The sequence below is a fragment of the Ranitomeya variabilis genome, chromosome 2 (assembly GCF_051348905.1).
Source record: "Ranitomeya variabilis isolate aRanVar5 chromosome 2, aRanVar5.hap1, whole genome shotgun sequence".
Lineage (NCBI taxonomy): Eukaryota > Metazoa > Chordata > Amphibia > Anura > Dendrobatidae > Ranitomeya > Ranitomeya variabilis.
Window position 1 is genome coordinate 702,034,922 of NC_135233.1, and position 25,590 is coordinate 702,060,511.

The window sequence follows — 25,590 nt, forward strand, 5'->3', positions numbered from 1 at the left end:
GAAGGACCCACTTAGGGAGTTAGGGGAGTTAAGGGAGTGCAGGGACAGGTTCAGGTTTGATCAAGAGGTGACCATTCCTTCATTTCCTTATTGATAGGGCCTTCCACCCTCCTTTTCCATCCCATTGTGAGCTTGTTGTGCCATCCGCTGACAGACCACCCATTGGGTCGTGTAACATAGTGACAGTTGGGGCTTTTTGACCTTTACCGACACCTGCACACTGCAGTACTTTGCTCTGCCCTCAACAGAGCAGAGAAGTGCAGCTGTGAAGGAGCACGGTGACAAGGAGACTATGTGGATGTTGAAGGGACGCATCATCCAGACGAACCGAGCAGGAGGACGGGGATCATAAGAAGATGGGAGGCGTCAAACAAAGACCAGCGACACCCATCCGACAGGACCACCCCTCAGGTGAGTGTAATAAAAGTTATTTTTCTTCTCTTGCATGTCGGGTTGGGGGCAGACATACAGCATTATAGAATGCTGTATATCAGCCCTGAAAGGTGATGACTATATCTCTTATCGGCCAAACCTGGTGACAGGTTCCCTTTAAGTATATTCAGTTTACTTCATATACTAAATGACAAAAGAATGCACTTTATTAGATGTTAATGACGATCCCAATTACTCAATTATTTAACCTGCTTTTTCCTATAGCTGAAGATCTGAAGACAATTACAAGAAAAAGTAAGCCGAGCTTATGCTTTGCAGTAGCTAAAGCTAACTTGCTCCTGTAGTGGTTGCACTTCTGTTTTCTGCTTTTATACTTGACTTATTCTAGTTAAACCTACAAATATAATTAATGCCTTTCCAACATCGGGCATAATAGTACGCCGATGTCAAATTCCCTCCCTTTGATGTGGTCTCCGGCAGTGAGCCCACATCTTTCCCGGTGCATGTCAGCTGTTTTGATCCACCCGCTGCTATTAACCTGTTAAATGCTGCTGTCAAACGCTGACAGTGGCATTTACTTGTGCTTCCGGTCATCGGGCCAGAAACCTGCCCACCGCTGACCGCCATAATGTGATCCTGGGTCACTGATTCATTGGCATGATAACCGGAGGTCTCCTGGAGACTTCTATGGTTGTCTCTGCCGGATTGCTGTGAGCGCCATCCAGTGGTCGGCACTCATAGCAAGTGAGTAATTCTACCACATAGAGGTGATCTGAACATCGCCTGGATGTAGCAGAGCCGATCGGGTTGTGGCAGCTTCTAGTCTCCCATGGAGACTATTGAAGCATGCCAAAAGAAAAAAAAAGTTTTTAAAAATATTTTAAAAAATATATATATGTTCAAATTTCCCCCCTTTTGCCCCATTCAAAATAAAACAGTAAAAAAAATCAAAATACACATATTTGGTATCACCGCGTTCATAATCGCCCAATCTATCAATAAAAAAAGAGGATTAACCTGATCACAAGCATTTCTGCTACACATAGGTGATCTTTCTAGTGCACAGTATGGTAAAACCAATGGTGTCGTTCAAAAGTACAACTCGTTGCACAAAAAACAAGCCCTCACATGACCATATTGACGGAAAAAGTTATGGCTCTGGGAAGAAGGGGAGCAAAAAACGAAAATGTAAAAACAAAAATAGCTCCGGGGGTTAAGGGGTTAAAATAAAGTCACCAACCTTAGTGCTCGTTCTGACAAACTTGTCATAAGGACATGTGCTGCCCATGTGCCTTTTCACATGCCCTTCATTACTGTTTAATAAGGAGATTTTTATTCTTCAAACTAGAAAAATGGATGTAATAATGATTGTAAAAATTGACACCTGGGTGAAAAACAGGTCTAGCACATTGTAAAGGAATAAAAAACATTTTTTAACACCTCAGTGAAAAAAAGAGGAATTACATGGAAAATGGAAAAAATAGCATTAATTTTATGTGTGCCTACCTGTAATCTACTCTTATATTCAGATTGATGATACAAATCAAAGCATTTACTGTTAGTTCACTGCCTCACATATAAATAGTCCACATTATAGCTAAAATATGAACATTTAAAAATCAAGACTGCCATCTAGTGTCCATATAATATATTGCAGTACACATTACTAATCTCATTTGCAACTTATTGGTGCCAGCAAAATCATATGTGGTAAACTGTATTTTGCCAATCAAATGAAAGCAAATTAGCATTTTATCAGGAGCCAATTGTGTAAATTTACCAATTTATTAGTATCACTCTTTTATAATAAATAGCCTCTTCATATAGAGTCCCTATTGTCATCTATTCAGAGTAGTAAAAAGTAAGTAAATGTTAACCCTTTAAAGTTACTTGCCATGGAAGAATGTGCATAAAGCCAAACTGCAATCATGTTGTTTCATCCAGGAATAGAACTCCCTTTGAAAACAACTGTGTCTGTGGTCTCACCTCTCTTTAGTGCAAAGTAGGAGACTGGTTGTTTGGGTGAAAAGCTTTCGACAGATGATCTATGGAGTAAATTTTCTCATTAATGAGACCACCAACCTGGTGTAGGGAAACATATAGGCCATGCCATTCCCTAGGACCTAAAATATGTAAATAACCACTTAATAAAGTAAGAGAATGGCATCTCTAGAGCCAACTATTGGAAGCAGCAATCCTATAGGTCACTATTGTGCTGGAGGATCACACCAGGGTGTGATCTTCTTAATTGTCTGTGGCCAAATGTTATGTCTGAGAGATTATCATGTACATGGATCAAAACCAGGCATGATTGACGACACAGTCACTAGCAGCAATCTGTTTTATTGATCGGAGGGCACATCCTTTTATAGGTTATCAATTATCAATGTAAATTTGTGGTTAAATCCCCTAAGTCCTCCTACTTTTGGGAGGGCTTTAATCAATATTCATTAGCCTTTATAATTCTGTTCTTCTCCTAAGTATTACCTCATTCTTTATTAGCTGAGTGGACACGTTGTCATATCAGAGTCCACTTGGGTGGTGTACAACCTGCTGACAGGTGTGACTTAGGCTAGCTTCACACTAGCATTCAGCAGGGCTGCGGACGAAAGCCTTCTTCCTCCGTGAAGCCTCGCCCGCTGCCGCACCTCTTCCTTCAGCTCCGCCTATGTCTGCATGCGTCCTGCGTACCCTATCTTTAACATTGGGTACACAGGCCATGCGGATGTATGGGGATGCTGCACTGACCGCAACAAAATATAACATGTTGTGTTTGATGCAGCTCAGCACAGCGTCAAGACGACGCACGAGGAGGCATCCGCAAACATCCGCATGGCCTGCGTACCCAATGTTAAAGATAGAGTATGCAGGACACATGCAGACATAGGCGGAGCTGAATGAAGAGGTGTGGCAGTGGGCGGGGCTTCACAGAGGAAGAAGGCTACCATCGCAGCCCTGCTGAACGCTAGTGTGAATCTAGCCTTAGAGCATACATCAGTTAATATCTGTGATTCTTATATACAGTATATTACAGTAATGCGTCCATTTTGGATATCTTCAATCAGGATATATATCCTTAACAATTGCCACGCCACATGACTTAGGACATAAAGTCCAGGAAACATTGCATGGCCAATGTCTCACTTTACCAGCTTGGCAGATTCCATAACCCCTTCATGACCCTGGTTATTTTCGTTTTTTACGTTTTTTGCTCCCCTCCTTCCCTGAGCCATAACTTTTTTATTTTTCCGTCAATTTGGCCATGTGAGGGCTTATTTTTTGTGGGACGAGTTGCATTTTGAATGACACCATTGGTTTTAGCATGTCATGCACTAGAAGAAGGGAAAAAAAATTCCAAGGCGGTGAAATTGCAAAAAAAGTGCAAATCCCACACTTGTTTTTGGTTTGGCTTTTCTGCTAGGTTCACTAAATGCTAAAACTAACCTTCCTTTATGATTCTTCAGGTCATTTCGAGTTCATAGACACCAAGTATGTGTAGGTTATTTTTTATCTAAGTGGTGAAAAAAAATTCCAAACTTTGCTGAAAAAAAAAATTGCGCCATTTTCCGATACCCGTAGCGACTCCATTTTTCATGATCTGTGGTCGGGTGAGGGATTATTTTTTGCGTGCCGAGCTGGCGTTTTTAGTTAAACCAATTTTGTGCAGATAGGTTCTTTTGGTCGCCCGTTATTGCATTTTAATGCAATGTCATGGTGACCAAAAAAATGTAATTCTAGCTTTTTTTTTTCTCCCTACGCCATTTAGCGATCAGGATAATCCTTTTTTTTATTAATAGATCGGGCGATTCTGAATGTGGCGATACCAAATATGAGAAATATATGATTTTTTATTGTTTTATTTTGAATGGGGCGAAAGGGGGGCAATTTAAAATTTTACATTTTTTTTTTTTTTCGTATTTTTTTAGACTTTTTTTTACTTTTGCCATGCTTCAATAGCCTCCATGGGAGGCTAGAAGCTGGCTCAACTTGATCACCTCTGCTACATGGAGGTGATGCACAGATCAGCTCTATGCAGCAGTATCACAGCATTGCTATGAGCGCCGACCACAGGGTGGCGCTCATAGCATTTCGGCATCAACAACCATAGAGGTCTCAAGGAGACCTCTGGTTGTCATGCTGACACATCGCCGACCCCCGAGCACGTGACTGAGGTCAGCGATGAGCGCATTTCCGACCGCATGGCCGGAAACGCTAGTTAAATGCCGCTGTCAGCGTTGACAGCGGCATTTAACTAGTTAATAGCTTTGATTAAAATTAGAAGAAACTTGGCACTCAAAAAAGTTTTGTAGTATAAAGAGAAAATTATTTTTTGTTGTGCATCCATATAGGCAGGTTAAGTTAAACGTTTTCGGTCCACATCCGGACCTTCATCAGAACAAATATACTAATAAGATAAATTGTCGACAAAAACATATATGAATAAATTTAATGAACAGAGAATCATACATACAAAAGTATCATTTATGCACAGAATATTATTTATATATATATATATATATATATATATATATATATATATATATATATATACTGTATATATATATATATAAAAAAGGGAAAAAACTAGAAAAATGAATATGGTATATCATTGTGAAAAAGTAGTGGAAAGTGTGATCCTGGAAAGAGTATCCAAAGGTAGCTGTGATCAAGCAGTACCTATTGTGCTGGAGGATGAATCTATGTTTGCAGCTAAGGAATAGAACACTTTCAAAGATCCACTAGTAAGAAAAAGGGAAAATAATAGGTGAAAAAGGATACTGGTATTGCTATATACAAAGTGGATTTCATAGAGACCTGGTATAAAGAGAAGCGTATATCCTGTAACTACAGATTCCAAAAGGTTTGGTGGGTAGCATGGGGAATGGGAAAAATTAAGAGAACAAAATTAGCATTTAGATTTCAACAATAGGGACAAATGTATAGGAACTGTAGAATAATGGTAGAACAATGTAATACAGTATATACTATATAGAAGATATTGTAGTGATCTTAAGTAGCTCATGTACAAAGCTCTATGGGGGAGCATGGCATAGGGTTGCTGTGGCTGTGTGCATAATAGTTGAAGGCAATGGATGTAAGCCACACAGTAACCTTAGGAAAAAAGCAACCGCTACTGGGATTAAGCATGCTGATAGGCGAGGGGGTGAATAGCTCATATCCCTAAGGTTTTCCTGGATGCAGCAGGGAAGTCCTTTCCGTGTCAGGGCACGTGTAGAGCGACGGAAGTCGCTATGTGAATCGCGCTGTATGTGCAGCGTGCAGTTCCGGTTATAAAGGGGCTGGCACAGGAGTTGTGTCACGTGACGGGGCTGCGTCATCATGATCACATGGTAGGCCCCCTGTATCTTAAGTGTGGCTAACACAGCGGGAATGGGTCCAGTCATGCCCAGTGTGCTATGAAGCACTGATAGTCATTGTGCCCGGAGATAATGAGACCAGTTACATTAACAAAGAGGAGGGGAGGGGAAACCCTCAGATCTATTGTGCCCTATTATCATGGAATGGTTCCCACGGGCGATTTTAACCCTTAAATTATAGATTTGATATTTACTGAAGATAACAAAAAGATTATAGGTAACCAAAGAGCACTGTTATCTGCAGGATGGAAAAGTGGTTAAAACAATCCAACATACAGTTTCTAAAGGGTAGTGAGTTTATACTATACCAGAGAGAGTGGAGAGGTGGGTATAGTGAGACAGGGTGAAGTTTCAACGATTCTAGGGAGAGAATAAAAGATGAAGTGATTAATAATTGGCAAAGATTATATATATATATATATATATACTAATAAGCAGTTCTCAAATTTATATGCATTGAAGAATACATTGAGATATGAGATAAGAGCAGTACTCATTATAAAGTATTTATCATAAAAAACTTGAGGTATCGTAGTCCCTATTAAGTCCTTTAGGTTCCAATGTTTGCAGCGTAAAAATCCAATAAGCTTCCCGTTTTTTTAACATTTTTATGTGGTTCTGACTAGGGTTGAGCGACTTTCATTTTTTTAAGATCGAGTCGGGTTTTGCGAAACCCGACTTTGTCCAGAGTCGAGTCGAGTGCAGTCGGCCGATTATCGCTAAAAGTCGGGGATCGACCGAAACACGAAACCCAATGCAAGTCAATGGGGAAGCATAGTCGACAGTGAGTGGAGGCCAGGAAAACACCTACAGTGCCCATTTTAATGCCAAAAACATCCATTCTTGTTTCTGAAGCTTGTCAATCTTAATTAACTTTATAATAATAGTTGGGCATTGGAAATTGGGGGTCATTTGGCAAAAGTTGTGGGGGGTAGGGCTGGTTCAAGGTTTTAGTGGGCCCAGGAAACGTGGACTACGTCACGGCGGTGGAGCAGTGAGAGGTAAGTATGTCAAGTTTGCAAGTGCTGTGATCCTAAGCAAGCAGGGGGGGCCCACTCGTTGGCATTGGCACTGGCACAGGGCCCCTCAAAGTACAGCGGTGTGTTTGCACGGCGGGGGCGCCTCCCACCAGCAGCGACACTTTTGCGTACTCTGAGGGGCCCTGTGCCAGTGACGTCACCAACGAGTATGCCCCCCACCTGATGAAGGAACCTGCACTTTCATCTGCACCTTCCTCTTTGTCCCTGTGTAAGGTGGTATAACATGCGGGAAGGGGAACCTTACTTTCAGCAGGGTAAGATTCTGGCTGTGTAGAGTGCAAGGGGAATGTAGTGGTCTAGGTCAATGTACCAGCAGACTCATCTAGCAGTGGCTGGGCAATGGGCAGGATGAGGAGGAAACACAGATATAGGGCCAAAGAATAAAGTAGGCTAAATGCAGTTCAAAATTGGTAACAGGACTAAACAGGCGGCATTGCTTTGTTCAGTGGAGTAGCAAACCCAGGAGCAGCAGACACTGTTTTAAGGGCCCAACCACACTAGTAGGCCAAATGCAGTTTAATATCTGCTACTATAGGCCAAAAGCCTAAAGACTGAAGCTCAGCTTTATACAGTGGAGGACAACACCATGGAGCGGCAGACACCGTTAGTAGGCCCTAACCACCAATTTTTTAAAAAACAGCACTTAATGAGAGCCAGAAGGTTGAAGCTCAGCTTTATACAGTTGAGGACAAACACCAGGGAGCGGCAGACACCGTTAGTAGGCCGTAACCAAAGTTAAAGGCCAAATGCAGTTTAATATCTGATACTATAGGCCGAAAGCCAGAAGGTTGAAGCTCAGCTTTATACAGTTGAGGACAAACACCAGGGAGCGGCAGACACCGTTAGTAGGCCGCAACCAAAGTTGAAGGCCAAATGCAGTTTAATATCTGATACTATAGGCCGAAAGCCAGAAGGTTGAAGCTCAGCTTTATACAGTTGAGGACAAACACCAGGGAGCGGCAGACACCGTTAGTAGGCCGCAACCAAAGTTGAAGGCCAAATGCTGTTTAATATCTGATACTATAGGCCGAAAGCCAGAAGGTTGAAGCTCAGCTTTATACAGTTGAGGACAAACAACAGGGAGCGGCAAACAGAGGTATTAGGCCCCAAACACCAATTTAAAAAAAAAAAAATGAGAGCCAGAAGGTTGAAGCTCAGATTTATTCAGTTGAGGAGAACACCAGGGAGCGGCAGACAGAGTTATTAGGCCCCAACCACCAATTTTTTTTAAAAAAGCACTTAAGGAGAGCCAGAAGGTTGAAGCTCAGCTTTATACAGTTGAGGGCAAACACCAGGGAGCGGCAGACACCGTTAGTAGGCCGCAACCAAAGTTGAAGGCCAAATGCAGTTTAATATCTGATACTATAGGCCGAAAGCCAGAAGGTTGAAGCTCAGCTTTATACAGTTGAGGACAAACACCAGGGAGCGGCAGACACCGTTAGTAGGCCGCAACCAAAGTTGAAGGCCAAATGCTGTTTAATATCTAATACTATAGGCCGAAAGCCAGAAGGTTGAAGCTCAGCTTTATACAGTTGAGGACAAACACCAGGGAGCGGCAGACACCGTTTGTAGGCCCTAACCACCAATTTTTAAAAAAACAGCACTTAATGAGAGCCAGAAGGTTAAAGCTCAGATTTATTCAGTTGAGGAGAACACCAGTGAGCGGCAAACAGAGGTATTAGGCCCCAAACACCAATTTTTTTTAAAAAAAGCACTTAAGGAGAGCCAGAAGGTTGAAGCTCAGATTTAGACAGTGGAGGACAATTTGAATTAGGGACTGCAGACAGACTTAGTAGGCTGTCCCCTGTGGACCATGCATCCACCACATTAACCCATTGCGCCGTAATGGACATGTAACCTTCCGTGGCCATGCCTACAGGTCCATGCGTCTGTTGTCAGGTGCACCTTTGTACTCACAGATTGCCAGAGTGCATGGACAATGCGGTCTTTTACATGCTGGTGGAGGGTTGGGATGGCTTTTCTCACAAAAGAAGTGTCGACTGGTTAGCTTGTAGCGTGGTACAGAGTAGTCCATCATGGCTTTATTAATATTAAATAAAATATATAAATAGGCTCTATGAACTTTTAAATAGGTTCCAGGGGTGCACGGGCAGCATTGGTGTGGTCAGCGGAGGAGGATTGCAAGGAGGGACCGCAGACAGGCTAACGAAGGCCTAAAATAACAAAAAATAGGCTCATGGCAGTTTTAAATAGGTTACATGGATACACAGGCAGCATTTTGGTCAGTGGAGGAGTATTGCAAGGAGGGACTGCAGACAGGCTAATGAAGGCACGCAGACAGGCTAATGAAGGCCTAAAATAACAAAAAATAGGCTCAAGGCAGTTTTAAATCGGTTACATGGATACACAGGCAGCATTGTGGTCAGTGGAGGAGTATTGCAAGGAGGGACCGCAGACAGGCTAATGAAGGCCTAAAATAACAAAAAATAGGCTCAAGGCAGTTTTAAATCGGTTACATGGATACACAGGCAGCATTGTGGTCAGTGGAGGAGTATTGCAAGGAGGGACCGCAGACAGGCTAACGAAGGCCTAAAATAACAAAAAATAGGCTCAAGGCAGTTTTAAATCGGTTACATGGATACACAGGCAGCATTGTGGTCAGTGGAGGAGTATTGCAAGGAGCGACCGCAGACAGGCTAATGAAGGCCTAAAATAAATAAAAATAGGCTCAAGGCAGTTTTAAATCGGTTACATGGATACACAGGCAGCATTGTGGTCAGTGGAGGAGTTTTGCAAGGAGGGACCGCAGACAGGCTAATGAAGGCCCGCAGACAGGCTAATGAAGGCCTAAAATAACAAAAAATAGGCTCAAGGCAGTTTTAAATCGGTTACATGGATACACAGGCAGCATTGTGGTCAGTGGAGGAGTATTGCAAGGAGGGACCGCAGACAGGCTAATGAAGGCCCGCAGACAGGCTAATGAAGGCCTAAAATAACAAAAAATAGGCTCAAGGCAGTTTTAAATCGGTTACATGGATACACAAGCAGCATTGTGGTCAGTGGAGGAGTATTGCAAGGAGGGACTGCAGACAGGCTAATGAAGGCCCGCAGACAGGCTAATGAAGGCCTAAAATAACAAAAAATAGGCTCAAGGCAGTTTTAAATCGGTTACATGGATACACAGGCAGCATTGTGGTCAGCGGAGGAGGATTGCAAGGAGTGTCTGACACTTAGTACTCACAAAAAATAAATAGATGTTAATGTCTCGCAAAACAACAAAAAAAAGTGTGGCATACTTAGTTACAGGGGTGGGCTCATCTGCTGAGTTTCTGACAAAGTAATTTGGCAGTAAGTATTTACTGGTGTCAATATAGGACACTGACCCAGACTACTTTAACTAGCATCATAGATGTCAACAAATTGGTATTGTCAGTGCCAGGCATTGAATGATGTCAGCGCATGGACTAAACATTGGTGGAGCTGCGAGATAATTTTGCACGTGGTAGAGCACAGTTTGAGCTGGGGGGGAACTCTCTTGTGGCCGGCGGTACCGTCCCAGGGCCCCTCATGTTACAACGGTGTGTCTGACGTTGGGTGCGCACCACCACCGCCAGAGACACTTCATTGTGTACTATGAGGAACCCAGTGGCAGTGCCGTCGACCAAAAGCGGGCACACCCACCTCTTCAGACAAACAGCACTGTAACGGGTGCTTGCGCCAAGTGGCGAGACCACGGCCCCATGGGGGGAATTTTCCCATTGAGGGAGGTGTAAACATGTAGTATACTGGACAAACAGCTGCTGCAAATTAAGAGATTGGAACACTCAGTAAGACCAGTCCACAAGCAAGACCTTTTTATAGGAAAGCTAGGTGTCAGCCGGGAAAGGTGGGGCAAAATAATTTGAAATCCAGGAGTGGTTCATTTTAATGAAGGTGAGATCATCCACATTTTGGGTAGCCAGATGAGTCCTTTTTTCGGTTAATATTGAACCAGCAGCACTGAATACTCTTTCTGATAGCACACTAGCTGCTGGGCAAGCAAGCTCCTGCAATGCATATTCTGCCAATTCAGGCCAGGTGTCTAATTTGGATGCCCAGTAATCAAATGGGAATGACGGTTGAGGGAGAACATCGATAAGGGATGAAAAATAGTTAGTAACCATACTGGACAAATGTTGTCTCCTGTCACTTTGAATAGATGCTGCAGTACCTGTCCTGTCTGTGGTCATTGCGAAATCACTCCACAACCTGGTCAGAAAACCCCTCTGTCCAACGCCACTTCTGATCTGTGCACCTCTAACACCTCTGCCCTGTAGCCCCCTGCAGCTTGTGTGAGAACCATCACCGGCGCTGTGTGCTGGGAATGCCTGAATCAAACGGTCTACAAGAGTAGCTTGTTTGGTTGCTAATATTTGTTCGAGGTTCTCATGTGGCATAATATTTTGCAATTTGCCTTTATAGCGAGGGTCAAGGATGCAGGCCAACCAGTAATCGTCATCGCTCATCATTTTACTAATGCGTGGGTCCCTTTTGAGGATACGTAAGGCATAATCCGCCATGTGGGCCAAAGTTCCAGTTGTCAAATCTGCAGTTGTGCTGGTTTGAGGGGCAGTTACAGGCAAATCTACGTCACTTGTCTCCCTTAAAAAAACAGAACCCGGCCTTGCAAAGCCACTAATTTCTGTTGGCCAGGAGAAGCTTCCTCATTAAAAAAAGTACTCATCCCCATCATCCTCCTCTTCCTCCTCCTCCTCTTCGCCCGCTACCGCGTCCTCTACACGGCCCTGACCAGACAATGGCTGACTGTCATCAAGGCTTTCCTCTTCCTCGGCTGCAGATGCCTGCTCCTTTATGTGCGTCAAACTTTGCATCAGCAGACGCATTAGGGGGATGCTCATGCTTATTATGGCATTGTCTGCACTAACCAGCCGTGTGCATTCCTCAAAACACTGAAGGACTTGACACAGGTCTTGTAGCTTCGACCACTGCACACCTGACAACTCCATGTCTGCCATCCAACTGCCTGCCCGTGTATCCTCCCACAAATACATAACAGCACGCCTCAGTTCGCACACTCTCTGAAGCATGTGCAGTGTGGAGTTCCACCTTGTTGCAACGTCGATGATTAGGCGATGCTGAGGAAGGTTCAAAGAACGCTGATAGTTCTGCATACGGCTGGAGTGTACGGGCGAACGGCGGATATGCGAGCAAAGTCTGCGCACTTTGAGAAGCAGGTCGGGTAACCCCGGATAACTTTTCAGGAAGCACTGCACCACCAGGTTAAAGGTGTGAGCCAGGCAAGGAATGTGTTTCAGTTGGGAAAGGGCTATGGCAGCCATGAAATTCCTTCCGTTATCACTCACTACCTTGCCTGCCTCAAGATGTACAGTGCCCAGCCATGACTGAGTTTCTTTCTGCAAGAACTCGGACAGAACTTCCGCGGTGTGTCTGTTGTCGCCCAAACACTTCATTGCCAATACAGCCTGCTGACGCTTGCCATTAGCTGTCCCATAATGGCACACCTGGTGTGCAACAGTGGCAGCTGCGGATGGAGTGGATGTGCGACTGCGGTCTGTGGACGAGCTCTCGCTTCTGCAGGAGAAGGAGGAGGAAAAGGAGGAGGGGGGCGAACGCCTACAGCCAACTCTTTCCTTGACCGTGGGCTAGGCAGAACTGTCCCAATATTGCTGTCCCCTGTGGACCCTGCATCCACCACATTCACCCAGTGTGCCGTGATGGACGCGTAACGTCCCTGGCCATGCCTACTGGTCCATGCATCTGTTGTCAGGTGCACCTTTGTAGTCACAGACTGCCTGAGTGCATGGACGATGCGGTCTTTAACATGCTGTTGGAGGGCTGGGATGGCTTTTCTAGAAAAGAAGTGTCAACTGGGTAGCTCGTAGCGTGGTACAGCGTAGTCCATCAGCGCTTTGAAAGCTTCGCTTTCAACTAACCGATAGGGCATCATCTCTAATGAGATTTGTCCAGATAAGAAAAATGACAGCGCACTCACCGGTGTTGAGCCAAAGCGATTTATTCACATGCAATCATGCGGTGCAGGGAGGGTGGTGAACACATTGCGGATGACAGCTGTTTCGTGCTATCAAGCACTTCAACAGATCCAATCTGGATCTGTTGAAGTGCTTGATAGCACGAAACAGCTGTCATCCGCAATGTGTTCACCACCCTCCCTGCACCGCATGATTGCATGTGAATAAATCGCTTTGGCTCAACACCGGTGAGTGCGCTGTCATTTTTCTTATCTGGACATTTCTTATAAATTGTTTTTTCCTGAAAAGCAGCACCCTGGTGGAGCTTGTTTAGCGATTACTTTTTTCTATTGTGACAAAAAGGCATGTACGGTATGTTATTTTACATTCCTGTAGGAGTAAGGGTCTAACTCATAGCGGCTGTGCGATTGCAATACCTCTGGACTGTGGATCTCTAATGAGATTAGTCTAGCAATGTGGGCGTTCAAACCCTGTGTACGCGCATGCGAGGATGAGTACTTCCTTTTCCTAACAAGAGTCTCATGTAGGGTGAGCTGGACTGGAGAGCTGTAGATCGTGGAACTAGCGGTGGTGCCGGTGGACATGGGTGACTGAGAGAGGGTTGGAGATGGTATTCTTGCCGGTGCCCTACATGCAGTGTTTCCTACTACTAACCTGGTGATTCCCTGACTGCTTTTCCTGGCGACGAAAGCTGCACAGATACTGCAGGTGGCGCGGGAAATGGTGGGCTTACAGGGAGGGAAGGGATGTAGCGTTGCTGACTAGCTTCATTGGCCGAGGGTGCTGCAACCTTTAGGCACGTTTGGTAGTTAGTCCAGGCTTGCAAATGCATGGTGGATAAATGTTTATGCATGCAACTTGTATTTAGACTTTTAAGATTCTGACCTCTGCTTAAGGTAGTTGAACATTTTTGACAGATGACTTTGCGCTGATCATTTGGATGTTGTTTAAAAAAATGCCAGACTGCACTCTTTTTACTATCGGATACCTTTTCAGGCATTGCAGACTGAGCTTCTTTAACCGGATGGCCACGCTGTCCTCCAACTGGTTTTGGTTTTGCCACGCGTTTTTGGCCAGATACGGGCCCGGCAGATGGAACCTGTTGTGATGTTAATGCCTGCTGCAGCTCCTCCTCCTCCGCTTCAGAACTACTGCCGCCTGCACCCTGTTCCCCCAATGGCTGCCAATCGGGGTCAACAACTGGGTCATCTATGACCACCTCTTCTATGTCGTGTGCAACTTCGTTTGTGTCACCGTGTAAGCCGGTGGTATTGCGTTCGTGACGGGGCACCATAGTCTCCGCTGGGTTTGATTCTGCCTCAGTACACTGTGAGGGTAATGTTCTGGTCTGAGTCAAAGGAACAGCATAGTAATCTGGCTGTGGCTGTGCATCTGTACACTCCATGTCTGATTCAACTTCGAATGGGCATGGCCTGTTAACTGTTTCACTGTCTAACCCAGGAACGGTATGTGTAAAGAGCTCCATGGAGTAACCTGTTCTGTCGACTGACGCGTCCTTCACTGTTGTTCTGGGTGAAGGACACAAGGAAGCGACTTGTTCCTGACCGGGAGCATCCACTGACGATGCACTGCTCTGACATTTGGCACTTTCCGAGGAGGAGGCGAAAGAGCTAGAGGCAGAGTCAGCAATGAAAGCCAATACTTGTTCCTCCTGCTCCGGCTTCAAAAGTGGTTTTCCTACTCCCAGAAAAGAGAGCGTTCGAGGCCTTGTGTAGCCAGACAATGAACCTGGCTCAACAACTCGAGACTTAGGTGCTGTACTGCTTTTACCATGACCACCTGATGCTCCACCACCCCTACCATCATTACCAGCTGACAATGACCGCCCACGGCCACGACCTCTTCCACTAGACTTCCTCATTGTTTGCAAAACGTAACCAAAGTAACGGTATTTGTTACTGTAAAACAACTTATAAGGTGAACTCAAACTTCTGTAGGATTTATATATACCTTTATAGGTGCCTGACACTGAAAGGAAAATCAGGCCCAATGTTACACTCTAGGTTTTCTGTGCCCCAATAATTTGAGACAGATGGCACACACAGGACCAGCACTCAAGCAGAAATGCCAATCTTAATCTCCCACTATTTTTTTTTTGTTTTTCTGGGAGAATTAAAAAAAAAAAACAAACAAACAATATTACACACTAGGTTTTCTGTGGCACACAATGAGAGACAGATGCCACACACAGGACTGGCACAGAGGCAGACTTGCCAATCTTTATCTCCCACTAATTATTTTTTTTTTTACAGGGAGAATTTACCCCAAAAAAATAAATGGCCAAGTATTACACAGTGGTTTTCTGTGGCACACAATGAGAGACAGATGTCACACACAGGACTGGCACAGAGGCAGACTTGCCAATCTTTATCTCCCACTAATTATTTTTTTTTTACAGGGAGAATTTACCCAAAAAAAATAAATGGCCAAGTATTACACAGTGGTTTTCGGTGGCACACAATGAGAGACAGATGCCACACACAGGACTGGCACAGAGGCAGACTTGCCAATCTTTATCTCCCACTGAATATTTTTTTTTTACAGGGAGAATTTACCCCAAAAAAATAAATGGCCAAGTATTACACAGTGGTTTTCGGTGGCACACAATGAGAGACAGATGCCACTCACAGGACTGGCACAGAGGCAGACTTGCCAATCTTTATCTCCCACTAATTATTTTTTTTTTACAGGGAGAATTTACCCCAAAAAAATAAATGGCCAAGTATTACACAGTGGTTTTCGGTGGCACACAATGAGAGACAGATGTCACACACAGGACTGGCACAGAGGCAGACTTGGCAATCTTTATCTCCCACTAATTATTTTTTTTTACAGGGAGAATTTACCCCAAAAAATAAATGGCCAAGTATTACACAGTGGTTTTCGGTGGCACACAATGAGAGACAGATGCCACACACAGGACTGGCACAGAGGCAGACTTGCCAATCTTTATCTCCCACTGAATATTTTTTTTTTACAGGGAGAATTTACCCAAAAAAAATAAATGGCCAAGTATTACACAGTGGTTTTCTGTGGCACACAATGAGAGACAGATGTCGCACACAGGACTGGCACAGAGGCAGACTTGCCAATCTTTATCTCCCACTAATTATTTTTTTTTTTACAGGGAGAATTTACCCCAAAAAAATAAATGGCCAAGTATTACACAGTGGTTTTCTGTGGCACACAATGAGAGACAGATGTCACACACAGGACTGGCACAGAGGCAGACTTGCCAATCTTTATCTCCCACTAATTATTTTTTTTTTACAGGGAGAATTTACCCAAAAAAAATAAATGGCCAAGTATTACACAGTGGTTTTCGGTGGCACACAATGAGAGACAGATGCCACACACAGGACTGGCACAGAGGCAGACTTGCCAATCTTTATCTCCCACTGAATATTTTTTTTTTACAGGGAGAATTTACCCCAAAAAAATAAATGGCCAAGTATTACACAGTGGTTTTCGGTGGCACACAATGAGAGACAGATGCCACTCACAGGACTGGCACAGAGGCAGACTTGCCAATCTTTATCTCCCACTAATTATTTTTTTTTTTACAGGGAGAATTTACCCAAAAAAAATAAATGGCCAAGTATTACACAGTGGTTTTCGGTGGCACACAATGAGAGACAGATGTCACACACAGGACTGGCACAGAGGCAGACTTGCCAATCTTTATCTCCCACTAATTATTTTTTTTTTACAGGGAGAATTTACCCCAAAAAATAAATGGCCAAGTATTACACAGTGGTTTTCGGTGTCACACAATGAGAGACAGATGCCACACACAGGACTGGCACAGAGGCAGACTTGCCAATCTTTATCTCCCACTAATTATTTTTTTTTACAGGGAGAATTTACCCCAAAAAATAAATGGCCAAGTATTACACAGTGGTTTTTGGTGGCACACAATGAGAGACAGATGCCACACACAGGACTGGCACAGAGGCAGACTTGCCAATCTTTATCTCCCACTAATTATTTTTTTTTTTTACAGGGAGAATTTACCCAAAAAAATAAATGGCCAAGTATTACACAGTGGTTTTCGGTGGCACACAATGAGAGACAGATGCCACACACAGGACTGGCACAGAGGCAGACTTGCCAGTCTTTATCTCCCACTAATTATTATTTTTTTTTTAAAGGGAGAATTTAGAAAAAAAAAAAAAAAAAGGCCCAGTATTACACAGTGGTTTTCGGTGGCACACAATGAGAGACAGATGCCACACACAGGACTGGCACAGAGGCAGACTTGCCAATCTTTATCTCCCACTAATTATTTTTTTTTACAGGGAGAATTTACCCCCAAAAAATAAATGGCCAAGTATTACACAGTGGTTTTTGGTGGCACACAATAAGAGACAGATGCCACACACAGGACTGGCACAGAGGCAGACTTGCCAATCTTTATCTCCCACTAATTATTTTTTTTTTACAGGGAGAATTTACCCCAAAAAAATAAATGGCCAAGTATTACACAGTGGTTTTCGGTGGCACACAATGAGAGAGAGATGCCACACACAGGACTGGCACAGAGGCAGACTTGCCAATCTTTATCTCCCACTAATTATTTTTTTTTTTACAGGGAGAATTTACCCCCAAAAAATAAATGGCCAAGTATTACACAGTGGTTTTCGGTGGCACACAATGAGAGACAGATGCCACACACAGGACTGGCACAGAGGCAGACTTGCCAATCTTTATCTCCCACTAATTATTTTTTTTTTTACAGGGAGAATTTACCCAAAAAAATAAATGGCCAAGTATTACACAGTGGTTTTCGGTGGCACACAATGAGAGACAGATGCCACACATAGGACTGGCACAGAGGCAGACTTGCCAATCTTTATCTCCCTGCAGTAATCTCAGAAAAGTATGGCAGGCAGCTATAAAAAGGACTGCTGCACACAAAAGTGGGGACAAACACACAAGATAGCTGTGCAGAAAGGAAGGAACCACAGGATTTGTGCTTTGAAAAAAGCAGTTGGTTTGCACAGCGCACGGCGTACACACACAGCAACGCAGCTATTAGGGAGCCTTCTAGGGCAGCCCAGTGAGCTACAGCGCTGAGGAAAAAAAAATGTAGCTTCCACTGTCCCTGCAAACAAAAGGTGGTGTTGGACAGTGGAAATCGCTACAGCACAAGCGGTTTGTGGCTTTATGTACCCTGCCTATCACTATCCCTGCTTCTGAAGAAGCAGCAGCAGCCTCTCCCTACACTCAGATCAGCAGCAGTAAGATGGTGGTCGGCGGGAACGCCCCTTTATAGCCCCTGTGACGCTGCAGAAAGCAAGCCAATCACTGCAATGCCCTTCTCTAAGATGGTGGGGACTGAGATCTATGTCATCACGCTGCCTACACTCTGCGTCCACCTTCATTGGCTGAGAAATGGCACTTTTAGTGTCATTGAAACGCGACTTTGGCGCGAAAGTCGCGTACCGCATGGCAGACCCCACACAGGGATCGGGTCGGTTTCATGAGACGCCGACTTTGCCAAAAGTCGGCGACCTATGAAAATGAACGATCCGTTTCGCTCAACCCTAGTTCTGACCCCTTCTGCCTGGGTCAATTTGTTCCAATACCTGGAATCTAAGTTGAGAAATGCTGTGTCCCATCTTATGGAAGTGATATGGCAGGGGAAGATGAAGTCTGTTACACCTAATATTAGATTTATGCTGGGACACTCTGTCTCTGACCATCTGAGTTGTCTCTCCCACGTATACCAGTCCACAGGGGCACTTTATAGCATATATCACATATGTGGACTCACAAGCGAAATAACCCCTGATGGGGATGTTTTGTCTCGTGTGGGGGTGAGAGATAAACTGGCCCTTCTGGATGTTATGGCATTGTAGACAATTCAAACAGGGGAATGTACCCCGTTTCTGAGTTTGTAAGAATGTCTGTCTAGGTGCCAGTGTGTTAGATCCCATGTCTGCCCTGACTAACTTGTCCTTCAGGTTCGTGGGGCGATGGTAGGCGGGTAGGAAAGGTTTTTGAAATTCTGGCATGTTTGTGTAGCTGAGACCAAGTATATTCCAATATTTCCTAATGATAATATGGACCCTATTTAAATACGGGTGGTACGTATGTACAAAAGGAATGCGTTTACTCAGTTCCTTAGGATTGGCGGTGCTTTGTCTGGCTGATTGCAATATCTCATTTGGGTAACCCCTGGCAATGAATTTGCTCTTCATCTCACCTAACCTTTGTTGTTTGGTATCCTCATTGGTTACAATCCTCTCAACTCTCTGAAACTGGGATCTTGGAATTGATTTCTTAATTGTGGGGTATGAAAACTGGAGTAGTATAATAAGCTATTACGGTCTGTTTCTTTTGTATACAGAATAATTGAGAGATGCCCCTCCCTTGTGGATTGAGGTGTCTAAGAAATTAATGTTATCTGTACCATAAGACAACGTGAATTTTAGTTCTGGCCAATGTTATTAATATATTTGTCAAAGGTTAATAAGGTGTCCTCGGGCCCAGTCCATATACAAAAAATGTTGTCTATGTATCTACGCCATAAATTAGAGTGTTGCTGAAACAAGGCAGTACTGTAGGCGTAGTCTTCCTCAAAAGCTGCCATATAGGCCACTGCGTAAGGGGGTGCCACATGTGACCCCATCGCGGTCCCCTGTAGTTGAACATAATAGGTATCTTGAAACATGAAATAGTTCTCTTTGAGAACAAGATTTAACAAATCTGAACAAAAGTATCTAATCTGGGGGTCAAATCCAGCTTCCGTGAGTAATCTATCTGTGGCTTCTAGGCCCTTGTCATGAGTGATGTACGTGTAGAGACTACTGATGTCCCAGGTGGGTTAAAGGGGCTGTCTTTGGCTGGAAAATGAGTATCACTTAGTTTATTATTTTTGACACTATCAAGGACCAAACTAACTGTTCTTTCACTACTTTCACCACTTTAAGTAAATGCTTTTTTTCCCTTTGGCTCCCCACCAGAAGTCTTTAAACCATCAAACCAGAATCATACTTGGTACTGATGTGGGGCAAAACCCTCAAAGACAGCTGTTTGTAAATAAACAGCTGTATTTGTTTTATGTGCTTAATAATGTGGCAAAGCTATTTACCAATACATGACCCTGCTTAATTGCAAGGTAATTGTTATTATTATTATTATTAATAATAACCTCCTTTATTGCGAAACAATTTCATAGAATCATAAACTGTTAAAGTTGGAAGGGATCTCCTGAGTCATCTGGCCCAACCCCCTGCTCAAGGCATGATTCACTAAACCATCTCAGACAGATGTCTGTCCAGCCTCTGTTTGAAGACTTCCATTGAAGGAGAACTCTCCACCTCTCGTGGCAGACTGTTCCACTCATTGATCACCCTCACTGTCAAAAAGTGTTTTCCAATATCTAATCTGTGTCTCTTCCCATTCAGTTTCACATTTATGTGCTTTGATTTTTCCTCCCCTTCTACCAAGAGCCATAACTTTTTATTTTTTCTTGGACATATTAATATAAAGGCTTATTATGGGAGAAGCTGCAGTTTTGAATGTCCCCATTCATTTTGCAGTGTATTGTGCTATGAACAAATAATCCAAATAGGGTAAAATGGTGAAAAATTGCAATTGTTTTCTGGAATTGTTTTTCATTATGCTGTAGATTTGACCTGGAGAGACTGGAGACATGATTCAGTTTTAGATTACATGCTAAAATCAAATATAACCATTTTCTATAAAGCCTCATTACTTTAGGGACATAAAAGTGAACAGACAAATTAGCTACTGATGTGTGAACGTCTTCGGATAATGTCTTACCAGAGCATGCTATCCGAGTATCTTGGGCTTGCTCGAATAATATGTCCGAGTCCTGTTGGCTGCATGATTCACGGCTGTTAGACAGTCACAACACATGTAAGGATTACCTGTTAGTTAGGCAGTCTCTGCATGTATTACAACTATCTAACAGCCACGAGACATGCAGCCGCAGGGACTCGAACATATTACCCGAGCACACCCAAGATACTCGGACAACACCCGAGCATGCTCTGGTAAGACATTATCCGAAGACATTCACACACCACTATTTGCTACATTACAGGGAGGAGGTGCGCTGTCCCAAATCTGTATCGTCAACAGTGTGATTCCATGTTATCTATATACAGGTGTTTTCTTGCATTCTATTTGTGTCTGTGATAATAATGAGATGGCTGCTGAAAAGTGATTTCCACATATCATAATGTCAGCCTATTGTGAGTGTCAGTGGCCAGAGAAAAATCTTCAACACTTAGACACTATTTGAAAATATTGAAAAAAGATTAAAGAAAAATTAAAATGAAGAAAAAATAGGAAAAAAAAGTTCTCAAAATTAAGTTTAGATTAATTTGATTTAAATAATAGAAAGATCACAATATTGTTTGGTATCACCATGCTCCTCATCTGTAGTTATCATTAGTGATATAGAGATGTAAGTTAATTTAAGTTAATTAGCTAACTCCCAGAATAAGCTGACCTAGAAATCAGCACATTACTTAAAAGGGTATTCAATAAATCATGATCATATTGCAAATTAAAATAATTATACTTCCGTAATTACTTGGGTAAATGTTCTGTAGGGATAAAAGAGAAGAGTAAAACTCAAACACATCTTTTTGGTAATATCAAAAAAAGATACGAATGATTACAGAAAAGGAAATATAAAATGTTGCGTTATTTAAAGGGAGCCTGTCAGTTAAAACTGACAGTATAAGGCATGTAGCATTGTAGGGGAATAAACTTTATAAAAATCACACCTTTGGTTTTCTGATGTAATTAAATATGCTAATTAGGGTTCTTCCTGCAAACTTGGTGTGGCGAAAAGGTTTAGAGGGGTACATTGCTCTCTCTGGTTTCCATGCCCACTGTCCTCACTTGTGATTGACAGTGTTGATTAGCCTGAGCTTTCTCTGCAGACAGCGCTAGCACCAGATGCAATAGTACTGTTGATCACCAATGATAGAGACAGAGGTATGTTAAACTATTGATTGGAATGGTGTACACTTGGCCATGCCAGGGGTTCACCAAGCACCCTGAGTCCAAATTTACTCATTGCTTTTTTTCTGCATTTTTTCTGCAGCTAAATCCTGATCGCTTTGCAGTAAACAAAAAACACAGGTAAAAAGCAAGTTTTCCTGTCTTTTTTGTTACTTCTCTAGCTAAATTTCTGCTGTGTTTTGCTGCATTTTTCAGGATCTCAAAGTTCAGCTTTGCTTCCACCTTGTAAGTGGAGCACCGGCTAGGGCCATGGGGTACTCGTTACCGGGTCCTGTGGTACTAAAAGGGGTGGACACGGTGGTAGTGACCCGATCCATGGCCCTGGGCATCCAGTAAAAAGGGGATTAATGGAAATGGGAATAAAGTATAATGTAGTATGTTCGTGATGCCACCTGTGGTATTTGGCCAGGAATGGCCGACGCTGCTTAAAGGGGTCCTCTGAGTACATGTGGGGGTTGCCTGGTTGCTAGGGAATCCTTACATGTAATCAAGCAGTCTAGTAGCTGTAAATCATTCAGCTGCAGCGATGAAAACTTAATTTCCGAACACTAACAAATACTCGGAGATCACCCGAGCGTGCTCGCTCATCACTAGTAACGACCCGACCTATAAAACTGTCCCACTAGTTAACCCCTGTAGTGAACACCGTAAAAAAAAAAAAAACAGGCTAAAAACAATGCTTTATTATCATACCACCGAACAAAAAGTGGAATAGCACGCAATCAAAAAGAAGTGTATAAATAAACATGGTACCGCTGAAAACAGCATCTTGTCACGCAAAAAATGAGCTGCCATACAACATCATCAGCAAAACAACAAAAAAGTTATAGTCCTCAGAATAAAGCGATGCAAAAATAATTATTTTTTATATAAAATAGTTTTTATTGTATAAAAGCGCCAAAACATAAAAAAAGATATAAATGAGGTATCACTGTAATCGTACTGACCCGAAGAATAACACTGCTTTATCAATTTTACCAAATGTGGAACGGTATAAACGCCCTCCCAAAAGAAATTCATGAGTAGCTGATTTTTGGTCATTCTGCCTCACAAAAATCAGAATAAAAATCTATCAAAAAATGTCACGTGCCCGAAAATGATACCAATAAAAACGTTAACTCGTCTCTCAAAAAACAAGACCTCACATGACTCTCTGGGCCAAAATATGGAAAAATTATAGCTCCCAAAATGTGGAGATGCAAAAACAATTTTTGCAATAAACAGCATCTTTTAGTGTGTGACAGCTGCCAATCATAAAAATCCGCTAAACCCCCCCACTATAAATAGTAAATCGACCCCCCCCTTCATCACACATTTAGTTAGGGAAAAATAATAAAATAAAAAAAAATGTATTTATTTCCATTTTCCCATTAGGGTTAGGGTTTGGGTTGGGGCTAAAGTTAGGGTTAGGGTTTGGATTACATTTACAGTTGGGATTAGGGTTGGCATTAGGGCTAGGGGTGTGTCAGGGTTAGGGGTGTGGTTAGGGTTATGGTTGGGATTAGGGTTAAGGGTGTGTTGGAGTTAGGGGTGTGGTTAGCTTTGGGATTAGGGTTAAGGGTGTGTTGGGGTTAGGTGTGTGGTTGGGATTAGGGTTAGGTTCGTGTTCGGGTTAGAGATGTGGTTAGGGTTATGGTTAGGGTTGAAATTAGGGTTAGTGGTATGTTTGGGCTAGGGTTTCAGTTAGAATTGGGGGGTTTTCACTGTTTAGGCACATCAGGGGCTCTCCAAACGCGACATGGCGTCCGATCATGGCGTCCAATTTTGCGTTGAAAAATAAAACAGTGCTCCTTCCCTTCCGAGTTCTCCCTTGTGCCCAAATGGTGTTTCCCTCCCACATATGGGGTATTAGCGTACTCAGGATAGATTGGACAACAACTCTTGTTGTCCAATTTCTACTGTTACCCTTGGGAAAATACAAAACTGGGGGATAAAAAATAATTTTTGTGGAAATTTTTTTTTATTTTTACGGCTCTGCGTTATAAACTGTAGTGAAACACTTGGGGGTTCAAAATTCTCACAATACATCTAGATAAGTTCCTTATGGGGTCTATTTCCAAAATGGTGTCACTTGTGGGGGTTTTCCACTGTTTAGGCACATCAGGGGCTCTCCAAATGCAACATGGCATCCTATCTCAATTCCAGTCAATTTTGCATTGAAAAGTCAAACGGTGCTCTTCCCCTTCTGAGCTCTGCCATGCGCCAAAACAGTGGTTTTCCCCCACATATGGGGTATCAACATACTCAGGACAAATTGCACAACAACTTTTGGTGTCCAATTTCTTCTGTTACCCTGGGGAAAATAAAAAAATTGGGGGCGAAAAGATCATTTTTGTGAAAAATATGATTTTTTATTTTTACGGCTCTACATTATAAACTTCTGTGAAGCACTTTGTGGGTCAAAGTGTTCACAATATATTTAGATAAGTTCCTTAGGGGGTCTACTTTCAAAAATGGTGTCACTTGTGTTGGGTTTCAATGTTTAGGCACATCAGGGGCTCTCCAAACCGACATTGCGTCCTATCTCAATTCCAGTCAATTTTGCATTGAAAAGTCAAACGGCCCTCCTTCCCTTCCGAGCTCTGCCATGCACCTAAACAGTGGTTTACCCCCACATATGGGGTATCAGCATACTCAGATCAAATTGTACAACAACTTTCGGGGTACAATTTCTCCTGTTACCCTTGGTAAAATAAAACAAATTGGAGCTGAAGTACATTTTTTTGTGAAAAAAAGTTAAATGTTCAATTTTGTTTTAACATTCCAAAAATTCCTGTGAAACAGCAGAAGGGTTAATAAACTTCTTGAATGTGGTTTTGAGCACCTTGAGGGGTGCAGTTTTTAGAATGGTGACACACTTGGGCATTTTCTATCATATAGACCTATCAAAGTGACTTCAAATGTGATGTGGTCCCTAAAAAAATGGTGTTGTAAAAATGAGAAATTGCTGGTCAACTTTTAACCCAAATGGGATTACAAAATCTTTTTTTGCTCATAAAAACGCTGTAGAGTACTGGCTATAGTATTAGAGACTGTATTCATATCATATCCACACCTGTAAATTCAAAGTCAAAAAGGGGGATATCACCTTTAAATACAAAATAAAGGATGAGGCAACATATTATCTAAAGTGCAAATGCATGAAAGATGCAACATCCATTTCAAATCCTTTTTCATGTATATAGAGTGCAGATGCATGAAAGGTGCAATATCCAAATAATATTAAGAGTGGAACCATGCATACAGCGATTACAGAGCCCCAAATTATTACCGAATCGCCAGCTACCATACCTACATCCTGATTGATTGCCAAGAGCAAAATTAACGTCCCATATCAATACATATCACCTGGGTCTGTGTCTGCTTCACATGTGCAGTACCTAGTGACACGCTGTACCTCTGAAACCCCGCAATTGGCGAGTGCTTCTTACTGGGATCTCATTGTTTTACTTTATTATTTTATGTGTGGCTTTCACCACGTGGGTAAAACAGTGATATATACTGTACTGTATATATAACACTTACCGTATATACTCGAGTATAAGCCAACCCGAGTATAAGCCGACCCCCCTAATTTTGCCACAAAAAACTGGGAAAACTTATTGACTCGAGTATAAGCCTAGGGTGGAAAATGCAGCAGCTACCGGTGAATTTCAAAATTAAAAATAGATGCTCCATACCGTTCATTATGGCCCCATAGATGCTCCACATAAAGCTGTGCCACATATAATGCTCTGCACCGTTCATTATGGCCCCATAGATGCTCCACATAAAGCTGTG

The 25,590-nt window shown here is 42.9% G+C and overlaps 1 protein-coding gene across 1 annotated transcript in view; it reads left to right on the forward strand.

Moving 5' to 3' along the window:
* LOC143807646 (uncharacterized) overlaps nt 1–25,590 on the forward strand; it is a 1,106,746-nt gene that overhangs the window by 540,234 nt on the left and 540,922 nt on the right. The window contains exon 30 of the mRNA XM_077289447.1: nt 658–687. Coding sequence (XP_077145562.1) covers nt 658–687 — 30 coding nt within the window. The remainder of the gene's footprint in view (nt 1–657; nt 688–25,590) is intronic.